This window comes from Orbicella franksi, chromosome 15, assembly GCF_964199315.1.
Source record: "Orbicella franksi chromosome 15, jaOrbFran1.1, whole genome shotgun sequence".
NCBI classification, from domain to species: Eukaryota; Metazoa; Cnidaria; class Anthozoa; order Scleractinia; family Merulinidae; genus Orbicella; species Orbicella franksi.
The window spans coordinates 13969353-13991543 of record NC_138159.1 but is presented as its reverse complement, the minus strand read 5'-3'; the positions used below and the strand labels follow the sequence as shown (position 1 = coordinate 13991543).

The window sequence follows — 22191 nt, the reverse complement described above, 5'->3', positions numbered from 1 at the left end:
TACACCATGCTGAATTACATGTTTCAATTTTTCAAAATCAGGGTAGTTTTCCACGCGCTTAATCTCTAAAACGAAGTCTATGACCCCTAATTTTTTTTTTTTTTTTTTTTCATTTCTGATACAAGTAACTCATTATCTGACTGCAGCAAAAAAAATTTTTAAAAAGTCTATCGACTGGAACATTTTCCCGCCAACGTCCTTAATCCTTATGTTTTTTTCCATCTAATTTGAAGCTCGATTTTCACTGAAAACAGTTCTAAACTAAAAGGATATTAAATTCTCTCGAGAGAAGATGACAAACTTGTCTAGTCGACCCTACTTCCACTCATTTTTGCCATCTTTTGTTTACAATTGTAATCTTTGATCGTTATTTTCATAAACAACGTTAGCCTTAAAATTGACATAAGGAAAGGAAGACTACCCAGTTTTAGTGTTGACGTTACTTTTAGATGATCTTAAGTTTTTTAAAGTTTGTAGCGTAAGGACGAATTTGAAGTTTTTCCCGCTCGATAAAAATTTTTCGTAAGTAAATACTACGAAGCGTACCCCAAACAAACCAATGTGGGCATGCGCTGTTCACGTAGGGGCCAAACCACCCCCCTAATGTTTCATGATGGCTATATTTGCTTGGTTTATATATTTCTGAACCAAGTTTGGCACATGAGCTTTCTTTGTTCTCCAGTTTATTTTAATTTGGAAGTTTTTATAAAATGTCAGATTATGACGTCATAATCGATGACGTCACAAAAATTATTATGTCATTGGAAAGGCCTTAAATTGAGGAGTAAAATGCCCGAAACCATTTTTTGCTATGATGATTATTTTTTGAGATATCGTAAACTAAATATTTTTTTGTTGTCCCCTCCGGAATTTGCTTAACCATGCTGTCGTTCTTAAGTCAGTCTCTCTGGTTTATTTTTTTTCAGTTTTATTCTAGGACGGCCGGTAATAATCTAGAAAAATGGAAAGCTTGATGTTGTCAAAAATCGTATGGTTTTAGAAATTTGATTTTCGGCTTTGTTAGGATGGTATTAACAGTAAAAAAACGGGTGACGTCACACCTTATTACGTAACAAAAATAATTTTAACGCAATAACACTAGGGGGAAAATTTTTTGCTCCGAGTTTCTTCTCTATTTTTGCTTTAGTCATCTGGCACATCACATGTGCAACATAGCTGCATTTGCTGGAACAAAATTACGGCTCCAATTTGGGGATTTTTCTTAAGGGGGGACCCCATATTTTGCAGGGTTATTTTTCATATTTAAAAATGCCATATTTCATTCAATTTTTGTGATCTGGACAAAATTTTTTCAGGTTTCAACTCCCCTTGATGTGCTCTTTCGAACACATTGTAAAAAATACGCATATTAAAAACTTCAAAAGTGGCAAAAAACATGAGGTCATCACTGTGACGTCACAACTTTGACATTTACTGACATTTTTCACGTAAATATAATTGGCAATAAGTCTCCTGCTCATCTGCCACGTTTGGTGTAGAAAGAGTCAATACTTTTTAAGTAATGCGAAAGAATGTGAAATACCCAAGAACTGACGAAACATTTGAGGGTGGTTTGGCCCCTACGTGGTTTTTCAGTCAGCAAGAAAGAAACTGGGAATTTATGATGTACATGCGATGTTACATCGGTCATGGTAAGATAGCTAAATAGTAAGCCATAAAATGTTTGACTAAACAAACTACAGTAATCTGACACGTCTCCAGATTAATGTAGATACCATCTTATTTTCTAACAGGCAATTTGATTCGTTCTTTGATGCAACCCACACTGTGATTGGTGTGACACGCGCACATGCATAGCTCCCTCGCTCACCGATCACATAGCCCTTCCAACCCCCAAGAGGATTTTTTGCTCAAAAATGCTCCAGTTAGACAAGAGACCTTTTCGCATTTTATACGAGTCGTAAGTTTACCCTTTTTACACAACACAACACAACACTACTTCACCGAAAATAGAAAGAAACAGAAAAAAACCTCTCTGACACGTTGAAAGTCTGATTTAATTAAATTGCACTATAACTTGGTGCCACGCAGTTTTTTAATACTTTTTACCTTTAAAAATATCGGACTGAAATGAATGTCATCAAATAAAACTATTAAAGTGCTACTGCAGAGACGTTAAAACCGTCCAGAAATGAAAGCTTCTTCTTTTTTTTTTTTTTTTTTTTTTTTTTTTTAATATCCTGGAAACAATAGCCGATAGCCTGTTGGTTTCGCCGATGGAAAGGACTTTTCCCACTTGCAGCGCGCCAAATTTTATCGGTGGATTTTTCCACCGGTGACGTAAATACACATTAACCAATGAGCAAACAAGTACTGACCACACGTCATAACGTCGCGCGCGATCAACGGCATAACGCGCAGAGCAAATGTCAGCTGAGTTCAAGCACTATAAAAAGATTTTTCATTTAGCTTTTGTTGTCGATGGATATGCATGGAAGTAATTGTATATGGTCTATCCAACTTAATTTCAAGTTTTTGAAAGAAGGACGGGGAATAGCAGTGGAACGCTCTGTATTCGACCAATACGTGTTTCTTTACTTACAGACCTGATCTGAGTTCCTGCTTGATCCGGATCGTTTGAGAGAATTAAGTTGGGACCTTTCGAAGAAGAACAGAGCCGTTCCTGCAGCTTCTGTAATTGTTGCACTTTTAGTTCATTTAATGAATGACCGAGTTTCTTCCCTACAAAGAAAGGGCATCGCAACAAATTTGCATCGGCCGTTTTAACGACCTAACCGTGTTGAAAGCAGTCGTCAATCGATGAAGGACTATAAAGAATAGCGCTTTTATTCCCTGCCGTTCGTTGCGACTTCGATTCTCAACGTTATTTAATCAAGAGGGCTTTACAGAATTTAAGTTTTCCCTGACTAATTCCGTCTTCTTTATTTTGTTCGGATTCTTGTCGATACAAGCTTGATCTACATAGGTTTAAAGCATTTGTTAGGCAGCTCTCTGGTCGATCGCTGGATAATCTAGACTAAAACAAATAATTCCAGATCGGTTTGAACACGCTTTTGTCTTTTCAGGAGGCGATACTACATGCCACAGCTTTTGCCGTTTGTCAATATTGCTGACTACATACTGCACTGTACACAAATAAATTCATTTGAGTTACGGAAGAGAACTCGTAAACGTTTTGATGGAAATCATTTTCTGCTCCCGCGACGATCGCGCGCGGAACACATGAAAAGTGCGAAAAGTCATCGTGTTTTTCACGCCAACAATTTACGCTCTGATTCACATTCATGCAACTGAAACTAGTTGACCACTCACGACTTACGTCGCTCGCACTTGCCCTCACGACTTCGTCGCTCGAAGATTACCCTCTCACTTCACTCGAGGGAGATAAATAAGTCAAGGATTAAGAAAAGGTCTACTTGTGGCAAGTCTAATGGGGATATTGCAGACGCATTTCCATCCTAGAAGAAAACTTCTTTCTGACGATATGGATCTAAAAAAGAATTTTGCAAGAAAAGGAATCGATGCCCTCACGAGCTTAAAGACGTCTTCAGAGATTTTGTCTGAATTCGTTGCCTTAGATTTTCACGATTTAGGCAACAAAAAAATCGCTTTTGAAAATTCAGTTATTTAATGTTCTTAGTCATGTTCGGTCCCCTTAAAAATAACATACCGGTAATCTAAGAACAACAGGTCGTTCCCACCGAGTTCAATTTCACCATCATGTACATGTTTTAGCACAGTACTCTTGCGCCAGTTTTAGGTTTCAGATTATACAGTCGTTTCAACAATTTCTGTAAACGGTTCCGCGAGACTGCCGCGCGCGACTTGTCGGCTTGTGTCAATGTGCTTCATCAACCATAGGTAAATAGGTAGCCTTCCTTACCCTCGGTCATAGTTTATAGCCAAAGGTCAGTGAGACCGAGCAACTCAATTTCAGGAATAAATAGTTCAAAATTAAACGTAAGCAGGTGAATATTAACGTTAAAAGCCGACGTTTCGGCGTCATCGTGACACCATTCTCAAGGCAAAGTGAACAAATTATGCAAAGATTTGATTTCTACACGATCTCTACAAATTAGCATAATAACAAAGCATCACAATTTCTTCAAGTGAATACCTTTGCGCGAATCGAGTCCGTTTGCACGTCTAGGAATGGTTTAAGTTTTCTTATAAAAGCGATGTTTTTTGTAGAGACTGTATAGAAATCAAATCCTCGCATTATTTAGTCACTTTGCCTTGAGAATGGTGTTACGATAACGCCGAAACGTTGCCTTTTAACGTTAATATTCGCCTGCTCGTGTTTTAAGAATCATTATTGATCAAGAAATTAAACGTAATATGCTAGAAACCTCTAACTCGAAGTAGGCAAACCCGTTACTATGTACAAACGTAGCCAAGGAGCGAAACTCGGGTCGTGAAACAACTCCAGCTGTCAGGGAGAGAATTGAACATGCAACCTCCGGATTTCAAGTTCAGCGCCCTAACCACTCAACCAAGCTGCCTCCCGGCAATAATCTAATTAATCGCCAAGACTGATGGCGAATTTTGTATAAAATTTCCTGGCTTTTAGTTCCTAAATTTGACCATGTCGATATGATCTATAGAATTTTTGCAACTTACGGTTTTACCAAGATTCGATTATGTACGGATACCTCCGCTAAAAGCAGCGACGAGGCGGGGGTGGGGGGAAGCGGTAGGGGGTACAAGGACAGCGAAAGAATGCATCGCTGAGCATTACTAATTAACTCAAACCCAGACACAACGATTTTGGTCGTTTAAACACAAATTCGATACAACGGAGTTTCATCTATAACGAGCTCCCGTTAAAACAAATATTAGAGTTAATCTTTTGGCACTTCGTTATATCTGGCTTCTAATGTAAACCCAAAATAGGTTTGTCCCAACAGACCAAGAAATAAACCCAATCAATTCACTTACGCAGTTCATACCAATAGAAAAAGCGTCATTGAATCTTAATTGTTTTCCGTTTCCTGAAGTTGTTTATTTCCGTTTCCGAAACCGTTCAGTTCGTTTCCGTTAGTTGTTCGTGTCTCCTTCTTGTTTTTTTCGCGCCTGATTAAGCTCATGTGCCCTACTGTACATTATGCTCGAATTATCTCAAGCATGTTAGAGCGACTAATGATAAATTAGAGCATTTTTTGATCAGTTCTTGCACGAAAATCATAGTTGACTGGTCGTGTTTCAGAAAAGAAATAAATAGAGACAAAGGTAGTTCGAGATAAAATTGAAAAGAGACGAGCTTTCAGGCACAGTGCTCTTGACTCGGTCGATCGCAACCCTCGAATGTCCACAGAGGACTCAGCAGCGATAAACTGTTTCGCCTTGTCGGAAAGCCTTAAAAAATTTCAAAATACGGGTATCAAAGAGCGTTATGTTAGGCATTTGAAGTCCTATGCACCAAGAATTAGGCTTCCACGCCTACCAAAGTGTGGAAAACAGAAGGCACAACAAATATATTCCAAGGTTTTCTAAAATTAGATTTCCGTTTCCTGAAGTAGATTATTTCGTTTCCTGTTTTTCTTTGACTTGGATGTAATTCATTAAATTCACATCACGCAAAAGCATGAATTATAGAGGGCCTATTAAGGTATAAAAATAACGTCTCAAACCATTCGTTGTCAGTTCTTGAGGAAGGTGGTATTTGACATTGCGTTTTAACCTGTTGCAAATTCCAAGGAAAAGGTAAAGATCGAATATTGATTGATTCTGTCACTGCAGTATTTTAAGTTATACACAGAGACCTTTGACTGAAGCTACGCCAGACTGAAATAAGCTGTGAGTGAGGTTCTAAGGAGTTTATGCACGTAGGGAAAGTTCAGGGCTATCTGAACGAAAGTAGTTTCTTTTTTTTTTTTTTTCGTCTCATTATAACAAACCCCCCTGGACAGATACTACTATCATCTCTCTTGTACCACAGTAGATGCGCGAATTTACTTGTAGCTATGATTATTGTCTTCGATTCATTTCTTGAGTCGTCTGTCCAAGAGTAAGTCAGTTCGTTAGCCCCGATATTACAACGTATGGTTTTATAAGGAATCTTTGCCTGTCATAGAGACCTCGCAGACTATTGACCGAGATATTCAGAGCAGGGAAAGGGGGATGGGGGGTGAGCATGAAGTTAATACACGGCATTTTTAAGGGTTTTTAACATCAGAGATGATGAGAGATGCGAATGCAGCCATAACACTACTGAACGGAGCCTTTTAGCATTGTTTACTGAATTTGATTAGTTGCATGTCATTTAATTTGATGTTTTTTGGGACGTACTTGAAAAGACAAGAAATGCGAGCAAATGGACCAAAGAAGGCATCTGTTTGGATACCATAACTTGAATCCACATCAAGTTCCACAAGTCGTCGTTACTTATTTTTTTTTTTTATAATTATGGTGACTTAATTATTGTACATGAGTTAAGGAGCCGCGCGGGAACCATAATTGTTACACTGATGCTTGAAACCAACCATGTGCAAATCTAACATGTCTAAACTTGAAGCTACTTTATATAACCTACATATTTTATTTCTTTATTTGTCAAGGAATATGAAGTGCTTTATTTTCTTCCTAATAACTTGGTCCTTGGTGGCGTCATTCCCTCTTGATAAACAAACTCAGGTAAACACGATATCTTCATACCTCTCTACCTCTGTACATCTTTTTTTTTTTAAGAAATTGTTCTTGTTTCCCATATATGATTATTATTTTTTTCTTTATCAGGATGAAGATCGGGGCAAGGACAAAGAGGCTGGTTAGTATACCACTAGTTCTTTTAGCATTTTCAGATTCAATATCACTATTTAATTTCTCGCCAGCTGCTCATTGCTATCCCTCATCGTCAACAAGACCACAAGCAAATAGATGGCAAATGTCGCCAAATCCTTTTTCAGCGTGTTTACAGTTTTCAGTCATAGATTCGAGTAACCGATTGGTTGTAAATTGAATTTTCAAAGAGAGGCCCATCAAAATCGTATAAAAGAATGTTACTTAAGAAATAGAACACATTATATGTTTTTATATTACTATCGAGGTAATGAAACTCGAGTAAAATGTATAACGTTATTCTGGTGTTATTTAGTCGAAAGCTAACAAAAATAAGTCTTGATAGAAAAAGATACGATAACATTTGTGTTATGAAATTGCGCAAGGCTGACGAAGTGAAATGTCGTTTTGCATCTAAAACATATTTTCTTTTGGGTGTCTTAAATACATCATGTAAATTAAATCAATGTGATTAAAAATAGTTCCAAGTTATCTGATCCTTATTACTTTTACCTTTACTAGCTTTTAGTTGCTTTTGTTCAACGAACAAAAAAAAATCTTCATATATCTTTCTTGTTAAGTCCATAAACAATCATTTTTCCCGATCTGACTAGCTTAGTATATAAACCTACCGATAATAAGGAGAACTACGGGTTTTAGTGAATTACATTATGTCCTTTTCATAGAAACACGACTGAACGACCCACAGTACCTTCCATACATCCCTTATATCCCGTATATTGGCAAACGTTGGATGTCGTTTGGGGCCACCGGTGGCAATGTTGGCCAACAGGGAACCAACTCAGGGATGGTTGCTGTCGGACATCAATTGAACTACGGATATGGCCGACGAGGTGGGTTCTGCTTCTTGTACATGCAAATGTATCAAGACATAGAGAATGATCTCACTTACATAACTTAATTTCCTTTGGTAGGCTCTGAATAGAGCATGAAAAGGTTTCTCTGTCCTGCGATTTATACCAAAACTTACACTTGTCAATGGGAATAATTTAAACCCTTTTTTACAACTAATTTGGTATATTTCGGGGTTGCTTAGAATTCATTGTTTGGTTGCCTTATCTGCGTTTGCTTTGATTGGCCAGCCGAATTACTTGGACTATTGTTTTCGGCTCCTAATTAAAAATAGTTCAAAATTTTCTGATCCTCATTACTTTTAACTTTCTATGCTTTTAGTTGCTTTTGTTCATCGACCGAGGCGTAAACAAAAACTGTGTATATACCTCTTTTGTTAAGTGTATGATAAATCATTTTGCCCGGTCCGACCAGCGTAGGATATAATTAAACCCACCGATAATAACGAGATATACGGGTTTTAGTAAATTATATTATGTCCTTTTCATAGAAACACGACTGGACGACCCACAGTACCTTCCATACATCCCTTATATCCCGTATAAAGGCAAACGTCAGATGTCGTTTGGGGCCACCGGTGGCAATGTTGGCCAACAGGGAACCAACTCAGGGATGGTTGCTGTCGGACATCAATTGAACTACGGATATGGCCGACGAGGTGGGTTCTGCTTCTTGTACATGCAAATGTATCGAGACATAGATAAAGATCTCACTTACATAACTTAATTTCCTTTGGTAGGCTCTGAATAGAGCATGAAAAGGTTTCTCTGTCCTGCGATTTATACCAAAACTTACACTTGTCAATGGGAATAATTTAAACCTTTTTTTTACAACTAATTTGGTATATTTCGGGGTTGCTTAGAATTCATTGTTTGGTTGCCTTATCTGCGTTTGCTTTGATTGGCCAGCCGAATTACTTGGACTATTGTTTTCGGCTCCTAATTAAAAATAGTTCAAAATTTTCTGATCCTCATTACTTTTACTTTTCTATGCTTTTAGTTGCTTTTGTTCATCGACCGAGGCGTAAACAAAAACTGTGTATATACCTCTTTTGTTAAGTGTATGATAAATCATTTTGCCCGGTCCGACCAGCGTAGGATATAATTAAACCCACCGATAATAACGAGATATACGGGTTTTAGTAAATTATATTATGTCCTTTTCATAGAAACACGACTGGACGACCCACAGTACCTTCCATACATCCCTTATATCCCGTATAAAGGCAAACGTCAGATGTCGTTTGGGGCCACCGGTGGCAATGTTGGCCAACAAGGAACCAACTCAGGGAACGTTGCTGTTGGACATCAATGGAACGGCCGAAAATGAATGCAGATTCCTTTCCTGGACATGGAAAACGGCTTCAGTTGTAGTTTAGTAGATATTTGGGTTAATGCTAACTGAACGCATGCAGGAAGAACTAATTGTAGATGTAGTAGGGCAATAAAACGGGTTTAAAATGCAGTTTGACTGTTTGCTTGATGAGCTTTGCTTTGATTGGTCTTGCATTGGAATTGCATTGTGGGAATGTTAGGGCAAGAAAAAGATGCCGAGAATGTTACAGAAAACTGGATCCAAAAGTGTTACGTGAGACAGCTAGTCTAATTGAAATCTTAACTTATACCAGTGTCTATTTTCATCTTCCTTATAACTGCCATGACGAGCTCCTCTCCGTTCTAATTAAATAGCAGCCCCCTCCAAAGTGAAACCAAATGCAAAAACCCGCCTGCGGATATTAAAGGTGTCTTACTACAGACTTGATGGACTATAAAAGCCCAACTTTAATTTGAATTCTAACAGCCAGAGCTAGCGGCCAAAGGATCTTCAATAGAAAGCGACCTCTCTGTGGAATGAGCTTAGCCTGCGCCCAAACTTAGCGCATCCGTGACAGATTTCAAGCGCCTACTCATGCAGGTGAAAGCTTCTTAAGAGCTCCTGCCTGAGAGGATTGAGAATCTTGCGACAGCGACTATTTTGGCACATTGTTCATAATTCACCTCAAGATATCCTTTGGTGAGCTGTTTTGAAAAATCATAATTTTAAGTTTCAGCGTTTTTTTTTGTTTGTTTTCTTTTTCGGGAAAAAAAATCGAAAGTTTGAAAATGCGGTCAAAGTGTGTTTGTCGCCCAGTGGAATGCCCATGATAACACGGAAAGACGAAGCGTTCGTTAAGTCTTGAAATTTAATCAATTACTTTTAAATTTTACTCAGGCATAGAATAGCTATTCCTCTTTAAGTCTAACGTAATAAATATGTCAAATGCTCCAATATTCTGAATTTTCAAGCCATCCTAAAAACGCGTGCGATGACCGCTTAATGGGAGGCAAAATATTGGCTAATTTTTAGTGGGTATAACTCTTCCTTGTACGTTGTTTTTTCGAAATTTAACTCTGTGGCCTAGACGTTTTGTTCTTTAGCTGTTATCCTTTCCAATCACAAGCTCGAACTCAACGCGGTTCCGTCTCTACAAAACGAAATTGTTTGTCATGTACAACTCACAGATGACCAGATAATTTGAACACAAAATGGACGCTGACCTTTGCGGTTGAGGAAAAAAAATATAAGCTCTTGTATTTTCTGGCTTGACCTTATAACTAATTTATCTCAAAAGTTAGATAAATCATTTAGAAACCATTAAAAGTCCTGTGAGTGAAAAAAACAAAAAACAAAAACAAAAAAAAAGAAAAGAAAAGAAAGAAAAAATGAAAACAATGATAAAATTTGAAAACCAGTTGTCAACAGATAATCTGTAGAGTTCACATGGGACTGAAGAGTACACAAACACTAGTCGCAAACGTTCCTGAACTGAGTTGCAACGAAAACTACAGCATTATATCCTTATTAGCGTATAATTTATGATTTTACAGTACTTGAGAATACTGCTTACTTAAGCTCACTTGTCTGCTAACTCGACATCTTACTTTGACAACACATGTAGTACCCCGTCTCAGCATGCGTGATTCAAAGGAGTGTTGCGTTACTCCGGGTCTTTCGCGTTTCAACAACAAAACCGCCGTCATAAAATGTCAGTTATCCTTGATTGTAAAGGTACTTGATTCGAGAAAAAATGTGGCTTCAGAGGCTGCATGCGGTGTCATTGGGGTAGGTTCGAGTTCTTGGTATGTATTGCGTTTACTTTGGATCTGAATATAAGCTCCGCACGATGAGCCGAGTTGTTTTTAAACATTAAGAGCTAGCAACAAGCGGGCGGAATAATGTTGAGCCAAAAACTACAAGAGTCACAAGCGAAATTAACCTGTTGAGCTCCTGAAAACTGTCTTATAAAATCGAATATAACCCCGCTTATTTCCAGGTGTCACGGTTACCTTAGTATTTCACAAGCAAAATACAAATTGTGGCCAAACTTTTGCTGCGCATTTTTCATTTTTGGCGGAAAGCGACGGGGGAGTAGTCGGCGTCGTAAGGGTCTGTTAACAAAGAGGAAGGGTAACCCTAACGCCAGAGTTATCCTAACAGTAAGAAATTTTGTTGTTTTGTATCGGCGTGCTTATGAGGCAGCCGGAGTGCACTAAGGTGACAAACCCTAGCTGAGCGTGAATGTTACCCTGGCACCTGGGTTATATGTTGTCCTTGTAAACATTCGGCTGGGTACAACTCAGCTACCTGAACAACTTAATTTCAATTCCATGAATTAAAATATGTTCTACACACTGACGATCCACAATTAATCACCAGAATTTTTTTTATATTTTGTTTGGCGCTAAAGTTTTCGATATGTTTGTTGCTACTGTCGCTACAATATCCTTAAGCAGAATTATTTATAGTCTTGCCATCAAACGCGTTCTAAAATCAAGAAAAAATGGTGTCTGGATGATAAAGAGCTTGAAATCAAAATTTGATATTGCTTGTTAATTCGGGCTAGGATAACCCTACTAATACAGTACCCTCCCTTCTTGTAAACAGGCCTCAGTACAGTCTTTGTGGATTGTAGTGTTTGTTCATTGGTGACAAGAACAGTTCTGTGTTATGTCCTTTAGTAGATCCATGTAGGGAGCTCTCCTCCGCACGGGAGGCTGTGGTACATCTAGACCCAGGCCCTCGCATACACGCTGTAGCATTGGTAACTTGAGCATCTTCAAGGTATCACCTTTTGCCATTGAACAAAGATCGAAGTGGTCATACGTAATGGATGCTGAATTTGGCTTGCTGTGGCCGCTACGTCTCTGGTGCTAGTGAGATTTGTCTCCTCTTCTGATGCCTGGATATCTAACTCATCCATATCTTGTTGGCGAGCGGCAGCATTAAGACGCGAAATGTAACAGGCGATCTGCGAGGCTGTAAGGAATTCTGATGACTGGAAAAGTCGCAGACACGAACACGGCGCATTTCACGAGCAACGACCTCTGCATCGAGCTTTCGGTCTGTTGTTTGGCCGATACGAAATTTAGCCAAAAGGTTGGACTTTTGTTTATCGCTGAACCGATAAGCTTTTTTGACAGTTCTTAGAGCCCATCCGTGTCTTGCGTCTCGATAATGGTGTCCATGGAAACCACTCGGACTCTCTCCAATCCTCCATGAGAAATCAATGCAATTTTCATGCCATTTGCAGTGCACACGTCGTGCCCTTCATTCATGTATGCCCTGATATGGAATTTGCATGACGCAGCCAATCAATCTACCGCACCTTTACCACTTTGTGGATCGCTAAAATCAATGCGTGCCACCCGAATTCTGCAACGTGTTCCCATATGTCGGCAAGCCAGGATTATGAGAGAAGAATGGTAACACCCAGCGTTATCCTGACGAAAAAAGGCCATGTTGATTTCCAGGTTCTCCTGCTTAAGTGTGGTGAGCACGTGGTGCATGATGGCTACGACTGCACAGCTTCCCTGGCTACATGACTGGATGACGTGGATGAACCCTTGCCATTAGGACCTCTTCTACCCGTCGGTATACGACCGATATGTGCCAGGATATACCACGCTTGCCAAACCAGTCTGCCTGCGACTCTCGGTACCTCTGCGGCAAAAACTCCATTGCCCAGTTTTTTACAATGAAAACCGTTTCTTGGTTGAGGGCATCGATGATGTCGAGACGAGCCTGATCTTGGTGTGCTGATCGTAACAAATGACATTTCCATGACTGGATGGCAAGCGTGGCGTGGTTGGTAAGAAACAAAGCTTCGTCTCTGTCGGCATCCGTGTGAAACTGAAATGGCAGCCAGCGTAGAATTCAGGTTTTCGCACTGCTCGCATACGTCTTCGTGTCTGTGATCGCATTGCTCCCGAGGGTCTGGGTTGGTACAATCGCTAACGGCAAACACACTGCAGTGACTGGCTACCTCGGAGTTGGTGCTAATGTGAACCTGTCAAGGAATGCATTTGAATGCATTACACGTCATACCTGTATTGCCAAGATCGCTACACTAATAAGGTACATATTCAACTGGCCTTGGGTCAAAGAGAATAAAGGAAAAAATCGTGTGCGATTAAAACAAAATACCATTACAAAATAAATGGAAAAGGTGACTAAGTGGTACTTTTCCCGCCAATTGGCCGTTTTTCTCTCCTCTCGCCGCCCCCTTCTCCCTTACCAAAGCCTGATCTTTCGATGGGAGAGCTATTGGACGAATTTTATTTTTTTTTCTACAAAACGGTTTTACTGCCTTTTTTTTTTTTTTTTACAGAATTAGAACTGTAGAATGAATCAGAAAAAAATAAACATTAGCATCTATGTTTAAAAGAATTTTGAGCACCCCACCGCGAGACAGATTTTGTCCCAATCCTGACAATTTTTTTGAAAGTTAATTATTTCCTTGAAATCGCCTTTAATATACAATTTGGCAGTCTTCAAGGATTCCTTTCTTAGTCCGAGGTCGCTAAGCTGGCGCACTAAGGATTCAAGGTCTTCAAAAGTACCTTCAAGAGCGCCTTCTGCGGCAAAGTAATCAAGTCATTGAGGAGACTTGCGCACTGAAGCTTTGCACTCTGTTAGTATCCGAAACATGGTGCGCTCGCTGAAGGGCTTGAATCCCGTCTCATCGCAGTTTTTTGTACTGGCGCGCTATCCTCTGTGGAATGAGCGTACGGACTCGAGGTGTCCTGGATAGTGGCTCGATTGTCGCAAGTGCTGGACCTACCTTGTAGCGTAATGTAGCTACAGAAAAATGCCATATGCAAAATACAAACACTTGGGAGCGCAAAATGGCACAGCTAAGCCAACAGCAGGACTGGTCTCATATGTTCCACGTTTTCCAGTTCAATGTAGTCAATAATTTTCAGTACCGCACCTGCGCGTGACTTGGCTGTTGTGTTACTTCGTAAAGGTCCTGTATGCTTTCGGGAAGATTTCAAACACATAAGTTTCTTACCACGGATGCTTTAATGTTAGCTGAAAGCTGGAGCGATAGCAAGTAGATGGGAAAACGGGTTTGGGTCCGTAGTTTTGTGTTTATTTTAGAAATATATTTATATGACTGTGCGTGGTTTGCAGGTGAAAGGTGAAATTAGCTCCAAGTAGACGCTTACTGCGTGTACCCAGGCAGTCGTTATTCTGAGAAGCATTTGCTATATTGCAATTGAGCTAAATGTTCTGCATTTGAAGTCGTACGAAATTCAATCGAATCGATGTGCTCAAACTATTCTGCCTTTGATTGCATTTCTTGGAATCGATTAATAGCTTATTACTAGCTTGCAGGTCTTTAGGGAGTGAAATGAGTCAAGGTTTTTATATCACACACATGTAAAGTGAGGGTTCTGGCACAGCGGGTAGCAAGGGGACAACAACTGTCCGAAAAGCCCCCCACCACCTTCTCCTCAGACTAAAGCTTCGGAGAAGGTGGTGGGGGGCTTTTTCGGACAGTTGTTGTCCCTTGCTACCGCTGTGTCCAGAACCCTCACTTTACATGTGTGTGTGTAATGCAACAGTACAGCAGTAAAATTGGGCGAAATAGCGGGTCCAGCGAAGCTGCAACGTCTGTAATCAATATGCGCGGATGTGCCACCTTGACTAGTTTATACAAATATGTGCCAGAATTGTTTTCCTATTGGAGAAATGTGTGCACAGTGTATACGTCGACATGGCCGCCGCAAGATATTCGTCCGATGTTCTACAAATGTTCTACGGCCCAATACCGAGGGAGGAAAAGACAAACCTTCCCGAACCGTTAAAACCAGATTTTACCGCATTATTTGACGGGTTCCTAATATCCCAAAACAATTTCCAAGAATGGCTCCGTGTGTGGAGAATGGATATGTCCGAAAGGAACCCAAACAAGAAAGATCTTTTAAAGTTCGCAAGAGAAAACAAAGAAAAGATCACCGATTTGGTTGAACAAGAAGCCCAAAGGTTAAACAGCGTTAAAGTAAGTTTTGGTTTACAAGTTAAGTTTTCAATAGAAAGAAACGGCGAAACGCAATACATGGAGCACTATTTCGAAGACGGCAAACCGCACGTTTTCGAAAGGAATGATGAGGAACAGATAAAGCAAAAATTCGATGAATTCATTGAAACCGCAAAAGGAGAAATAGAGCACTGGTCTGAGAAAGGATCAGAAAGGGTAGTTGAAAAGATACAGATCGCGTACGTGAATGTTGCACGCTACCAGCCACTTCGCGGAGGGGCCTATTTGCCTCTTCCAGCCAAACTGGCAAAAAAGAAAGCAATAATCAACGTGCAAAACAAAGACAAGGAATGCCTGAAGTGGACAATCAGAGCCCCTTTATTCCCCCCAAAAGACGGAAAGAACCCGCAAAGACCAAGCAAATATCCGGTCAACGACGGTATCAACTACGTAGGCATCGATTTCCCAACACCGGTAAAACAGATAGAAAAGCTCGAGGCCCAAAACCCGAAACTCGCAATTAACGTATATGGTCGAGAAAACGATTGTGATTGTGCACCGGATAAGCCAAAAACAAGCGAATTAATGTGCCGCGGATAAACCTGATGTTAATCGAGTCAGGGGAAATCCAGCACTATTGTTACGTAAAAAGAGAAAGCGCTTTGCTTTTCGATCAGACCAAGAACAGAAACGCAAAGCACTTTTGTATGCTGTGCTTAACCGGTTTCTCAAGAGTAGACTTGCTCGTGAATCACAAAAAATATTGCAACGGTGTGAACGGCAGGCCGACAAGGATTGAGATGCCGGAAGAGGGGGAAAACACCCTTTCCTTCCAAAACTACAAAAAACTGATGAAGATGCACTACGTTATTTACTCGGACTTCGAGGCTCTTGTCAGAAAATTCCGGGTTGTGAGCGTGAAAGAACGTAAACAAGCTATACAGAGAAGACCGAATGGCACGAGGCATGCGGTTACTCTTACCTTGTTGTGAGAAGCGACGGTAAAGTGGTAGGTTCAAATACTTACAGGGGCGAAAACGCGGTGGGGAAGTTTTTAAGTGACGTTCTGTGGGAAGAGGAGAAAATAAGAGAGAGTTTGGCCACCCCGGAACCGATTGTTACGACGTGGAAGGACTGGGAAAATTTCAAAAAAGCAACTGATTGCCACATTTGCAACAAAGCTCTGAAAAAAGACGAATTCGTGGATTCTTTGCCTGTCTGGAACGTTGAAGAAGGTGAAGGTGAAAAATGGAGTTATTGGGGACAAGGCCACAAAAAATGTTTTTAGGAAGCACAGAAAGAGAAGAAATGGGCTGTTCAAAGGCTGAAAAGGCTGGAAGACGAAAAAGACCAGTTGGAAGCAAAATCACAGGAAAACTGTAAGTACTGTGAAAAACCTTTACTTCAGAAAAACTTCAGAGACGCGGTAAAGGACCATTGCCATATAACGGGCAGGTACCGCGGAGCCGCGCACGCCGAATGCAATAAGAAACTGCGGATTAACCCCAAGAAGGACCAAATACCAGTTGTATTTCATAACCTGAGGGGCTACGACGCGCATCATTTAATGCAAGCGATGTCACAGCTGAATAAAGAGGTGAAATGCGTCGCCAACAACATGGAGAAATACATCACATTTTCGGTCGGAGGTCTGCGTTTCATCGACAGCTTAAACTTTTTGCAAGCTAGCCTTGATTCACTTGTAAGCGCAATACCGAAGGAGTCATTGAAAATAACATCAACGATTTCGAAAGGCAGCGACCTGCTTTACAAAAAGGGATCTACCCTTACGAGTACATGGACTCATGGAAGAGATTCGGCGAGAAAAGGCTTCCGGACAAAGAGAAGTTTTACAGCAAGCTGAACGACGAGCACATAACAGACGAAGAGTACGCGCACGCACAGGCTGTCTGGGTGGCTTTTGGATGCAAAACGCTGGGCGATTATCACGATCATTACGTGAAAACGGACGTCGCGCTGCTGGCGGATGTTTTTGAGAACTTCCGAAAACTGTGCCTTGAGCAGTACGGACTAGATCCGGCGCATTATTACACGTCGCCAGGCCTCTCCTGGGACGCGCTCCTGAAAAAGACTGGGGTCGAGCTTGAGCTCTTCACAGACTACGAAATGCATCTCTTGGTGGAAAGGGGAATGCGGGGCGGAATATCCATGGTGAGCAAGAGATACGCAAAGGCAAACAACCCGCTAGTACCGGGCTACGACCCCGGCAAGCCAAAAAAATACCTCATGTATCTCGACGAAAACAACCTTTACGGATGGCCAATGTGCAACACCCTCCCGATAAGAGGTTTTAAGTGGAAAAGCGTCATGCCCACAGAGGAAGAAATTCTTGGTATGAAAGAAAACGCAAAGATGGGGTGCATTCTCGAGGTCGATCTCGAATACCCGCCAGAGCTTCACGAGGAGCACAACAGCTATCCCCTGGCGCCGGAGAAAAAGGCCGTAAAAAAGGAGTGGTTGTCGGACTACCAAAAGGGGTTGATGAAAGACCTGGACCTGAAACCCCCGGACAGCAAGAAGCTGCTGCTAACGCTTCATGACAAAAAGAACTACGTTGTGCATTACAGAAACTTGCAGTTTTACCTGAAGCAGGGCATGAAACTGAAGCGTGTGCACAGGGTGCTGGAGTTCGAACAAGAACGCTGGATGGAGCCTTACATCCGGATGAACACAGAGTTCAGGAAGAAAGCGAAGAGCGACTTTGAAAAGAACTTTTACAAGCTCATGAACAACTCAGTTTTCGGAAAAACCATGGAAAACCTGCGTAACCGCGTTGTCATAAAAATAGTGCGCAGCAATGAGACGGACAAAATAAGGAAATTGATCGCTAGCCCTTTGTACTCAAGGCATGTTTTATTTTCAAACGACATGGCGGGAATCGACATGCGAAAAAGCAAGCTACTTCTCAACAAGCCGGTCTATACGGGGATGACGATCCTCGACAACAGCAAGATCCTGATGTACGACTTCTATTACAACGAGCTTAAAAAGCAGTACCGCTCGAGGTGCAAGCTCTTGTACACAGACACCTACAGCCTTCTGATTCTGATCGAAACAGAAGACGTCTACGAAGACATGAAAAACAACATGGACCTTAACGACACGAGCGACTACCCGAAGGAGCATCCACTCCACTCAAACACCAACAAAAAGGTCTTGGGCAAAATGAAAGACGAATGTGCAGGAACCCCCATCGCAGAGTATGTTGGTCTGAGACCGAAAATGTACTCCATCTTGAAGGCGGCCGAAAAAAATATCAAAAAAGCGAAGGGCGTAAAAAAGAGCGTTGTCAAGAAACAAATAACGCATGAACAGTACAAGGAAACGCTTTTCGGTGCGAAGCAGCAATGGCATGGAATGAACATTCTTCGAAGCGAGGGACACGAGATCTACGGCATGCATCTTAACAAAATTTCGCTTTCGCCTTTTGATTCAAAGCGATGGATAGGTGACGATGGTATCCATACAAAAGCTTACGGGTACACCAACATGGATATATTGTCAACATTAACAGATGATGAACTAAGAGTGTTGGAAGCCGAAGTTTCAAAGTTTCTCTGGGGGGTAACTGTGTGTTTGGAGGGACAACGAGCAGCTTTCCACACACGAAGCCGCGCTTGGGCCCGTCGCGCAGATAGTAGAGAACGGGTTGATCCGGTTTGGAAAAAGATCTTTCAATGCCGAAAACTTTCAAAGACAAGATTGGGTCTGTCGCTCTTTTCACGCCCCCTTCAAGCTCGGCGGGTTGGTAGAGATAACGAACTTGGACAAGAGAGGGGAGAATTTTTTCGCTTTTCCCAACAGGCCTCGTGTAAGGTGTCGACGGCCTTGCATAAACAGATTTTTCTTTGATGGCAACGGCGGGTTTCTTGCCGATAAGGCTTGTGACCTCGTTGTTCAAAGCCGAAACAACTTCTGGAAGTCTTTTCACCCAGGCAGTGGACCGCTTGCCCTCAGGGAGTCGCATTTCCACGGCGTACTGGTTGCCGAACAAGCGCTCAGCCAGGGTGCGGTTGAAACGTTCGACAATGACCTGGTCGCGGTGAATGTCAACGCGCCCGCGCCGGATATATGTGTTGTGCTTGTCCATCTCTTTTGTGACAGCGCCCATGAATTCGCGCCCGGGATCAACCTGCAACATTTCAGGCCATTTGAGAGGCCCGCGCTTGTAAATCTTATGAAAGGCCTGGGAGACCTCATCAGAATTTTTCGAAGTCAGGGGTTCAGTCTCTTTGTAGCGGCTGGTCACGTAGGGTTAGTTTTATTCTAGGAAGGCCGGTAATAATCTAGAAAAATGGAAAGCTTGATGTTGTCAAAAATCGTATGGTTTTAGAAATTTGATTTTCGGCTTTGTTAGGATGGTATTAACAGTAAAAAAACGGGTGACGTCACACCTTATTACGTAACAAAAATAATTTTAACGCAATAACACTAGGGGGAAAATTTTTTGCTCCGAGTTTCTTCTCTATTTTTGCTTTAGTCATCTGGCACATCACATGTGCAACATAGCTGCATTTGCTGGAACAAAATTACGGCTCCAATTTGGGGATTTTTCTTAAGGGGGCACCCCATATTTTGCAGGGTTATTTTTCATATTTAAAAATGCAATATTTCATTCAATTTTTGTGATCTGGACAAAATTTTTTCAGGTTTCAACTCCCCTTGATGTGCTCTTTCGAACACATTGTAAAAAATACGCATATTAAAAACTTCAAAAGTGGCAAAAAACATGAGGTCATCACTGTGACGTCACAACTTTGACATTTACTGACATTTTTCACGTAAATATAATTGGCAATAAGTCTCCTGCTCATCTGCCACGTTTGGTGTAGAAAGAGTCAATACTTTTTAAGTAATGCGAAAGAATGTGAAATACCCAAGAACTGACGAAACATTTGGGGGTGGTTTGGCCCCTACGTGGTTTTTCAGTCAGCAAGAAAGAAACTGGGAATTTATGATGTACATGCGATGTTACATCGGTCATGGTAAGATAGCTAAATAGTAAGCCATAAAATGTTTGACTAAACAAACTACAGTAATCTGACACGTCTCCAGATTAATGTAGATACCATCTTATTTTCTAACAGGCAATTTGATTCGTTCTGTGATGCAACCCACACTGTGATTGGTGTGACACGCGCACATGCATAGCTCCCTCGCTCACCGATCACATAGCCCTTCCAACCCCCAAGAGGATTTTTTGCTCAAAAATTCTCCAGTTAGACAAGAGACCCTTTCGCATTTTATACGAGTCGTAAGTTTACCCTTTTTACACAACACAACACAACACTACTTCACCGAAAATAGAAAGAAACAGAAAAAAACCTCTCTGACACGTTGAAAGTCTGATTTAATTAAATTGCACTATAACTTGGTGCCACGCAGTTTTTTAATACTTTTTACCTTTAAAAATATCGGACTGAAATGAATGTCATCAAATAAAACTATTAAAGTGCTACTGCAGAGACGTTAAAACCGTCCAGAAATGAAAGCTTCTTCTTTTTTTTTTTTGTTTTTTTTTGTTTTTTAATATCCTGGAAACAATAGCCGATAGCCTGTTGGTTTCGCCGATGGAAAGGACTTTTCCCACTTGCAGCGCGCCAAATTTTACCGGTTGATTTTTCCACCGGTGACGTAAATACACATTAACCAATGAGCAAACAAGTACTGACCACACGTCATAACGTCGCGCGCGATCAACGGCATAACGCGCAGAGCAAATGTCAGCTGAGTTCAAGTACTATAAAAAGATTTTTCATTTAGCTTTTGTTGTCGATGGATATGCATGGAAGTAATTGTATATGGTCTATCCAACTTAATTTCAAGTTTTTGAAAGAAGGACGGGGAATAGCAGTGGAACGCTCTGTATTCGACCAATACGTGTTTCTTTACTTACAGACAATTACAGAGAATTAAGTTAGGACCTTTCGAAGAAGAACAGAGCCGTTCCTGCAGCTTCTGTAATTGTTGCACTTTTAGTTCATTTAATGAATGACCGAGTTTCTTCCCTACAAAGAAAGGGCATCGCAGCAAATTTGCATCGACCGTTTTAACTACCTAACCGTGTTGAAAGCAGTCGTCAATCGATGAAGGAGTTTAAAGAATAGCGCTTTTATTCCCTGCCGTTCGTCGCGACTTCGATTCTCAACGTTATTTAATCAAGAGGGCTTTACAGAATTTAAGTTTTCCCTGACTAATTCCGTCTTCTTTATTTTGTTCGGATTCTTGTCGATACAAGCTTGATCTACATAAGTTTAAAGCATTTGTTAGGCAGCTCTCTGGTCGATCGCTGGATAATCTAGACTAAAACAAATAATTCCAGATCGGTTTGAACACGCTTTTGTCTTTTCAGGAGGCGATACTACATGCCACAGCTTTTGCCGTTTGTCAATATTGCTGACTACATACTGCACTGTACACAAATAAATTCATTTGAGTTACGGTAGAGAACTCGTAAACGTTTTGATGGAAATCATTTTCTGCTCCCGCGACGATCGCGCGCGGAACACATGAAAAGTGCGAAAAGTCATCGTGTTTTTCACGCCAACAATTTACGCTCTGATTCACATTCACGCAACTGAAACTAGTTGACCACTCACGACTTACGTCGCTCGCACTTGCCCTCACGACTTCGTCGCTCGAAGATTACCCTCTCACTTCACTCGAGGGAGATAAATAAGTCAAGGATTAAGAAAAGGTCTACTTGTGGCAAGTCTAATGGGGATATTGCAGACGCATTTACATTCTAGAAGAAAACTTCTTTCTGACAATATAGATCTAAAAAAGAATTTTGCAAGAAAAGGAATCGATGCCTTCACGAGCTTTAAGACGTCTTCAGAGATTTTGTCTGAATTCGTCGCCTTAGATTTTCATGATTTAGGCAACAAAAAAATCGCTTTTGAAAATTCAGTTATTTAATGTTCTTAGTCATGTTCGGTCCCCTTAAAAATAATATACCGGTAATCTAAGAACAACAGATCGTTCCCACCGAGTTCAATTTCATCATCATGTACAAGTTTTAGCACAGTAGCTCTTGCGCCAGTTTTAGGTTTCAGATCATACAGTCGTTTCAACAATTTCTGTAAACGGTTCCGCGAGACTGCCGCGCGCCACTTGTCGGCTTGTGTCAATGTGCTTCACCAACCATAGGTAAATAGATAGCCTTCCTTACCCTCGGTCATAGTTATAGCCAAAGGTTAGTGAGACCGAGCAACTCAATTTCAGGAATAAATAGT

At 41.0% G+C, this 22191-nt stretch overlaps 2 protein-coding genes and 1 pseudogene across 2 annotated transcripts in view; 1 reads left to right on the top strand and 2 right to left on the bottom strand.

Moving 5' to 3' along the window:
* The window catches only part of LOC145470032 (uncharacterized), a 168685-nt gene extending 159490 nt beyond the window's left edge, over window positions 1-9195 (top strand). The window contains exons 5-7 of the mRNA XM_081453867.1: window positions 7446-7613; window positions 8123-8290; window positions 8801-9195. Of these exons, the coding sequence (XP_081309993.1) occupies window positions 7446-7613; window positions 8123-8290; window positions 8801-8961 (497 nt within the window). The 3' untranslated portion in view covers window positions 8962-9195. The remainder of the gene's footprint in view (window positions 1-7445; window positions 7614-8122; window positions 8291-8800) is intronic.
* Window positions 1-22191, bottom strand: part of LOC145470029 (uncharacterized) — a 399370-nt gene that overhangs the window by 168539 nt on the left and 208640 nt on the right. The window lies entirely within an intron of this gene.
* LOC145470400 (uncharacterized) lies at window positions 12086-12961 on the bottom strand (annotated as a pseudogene).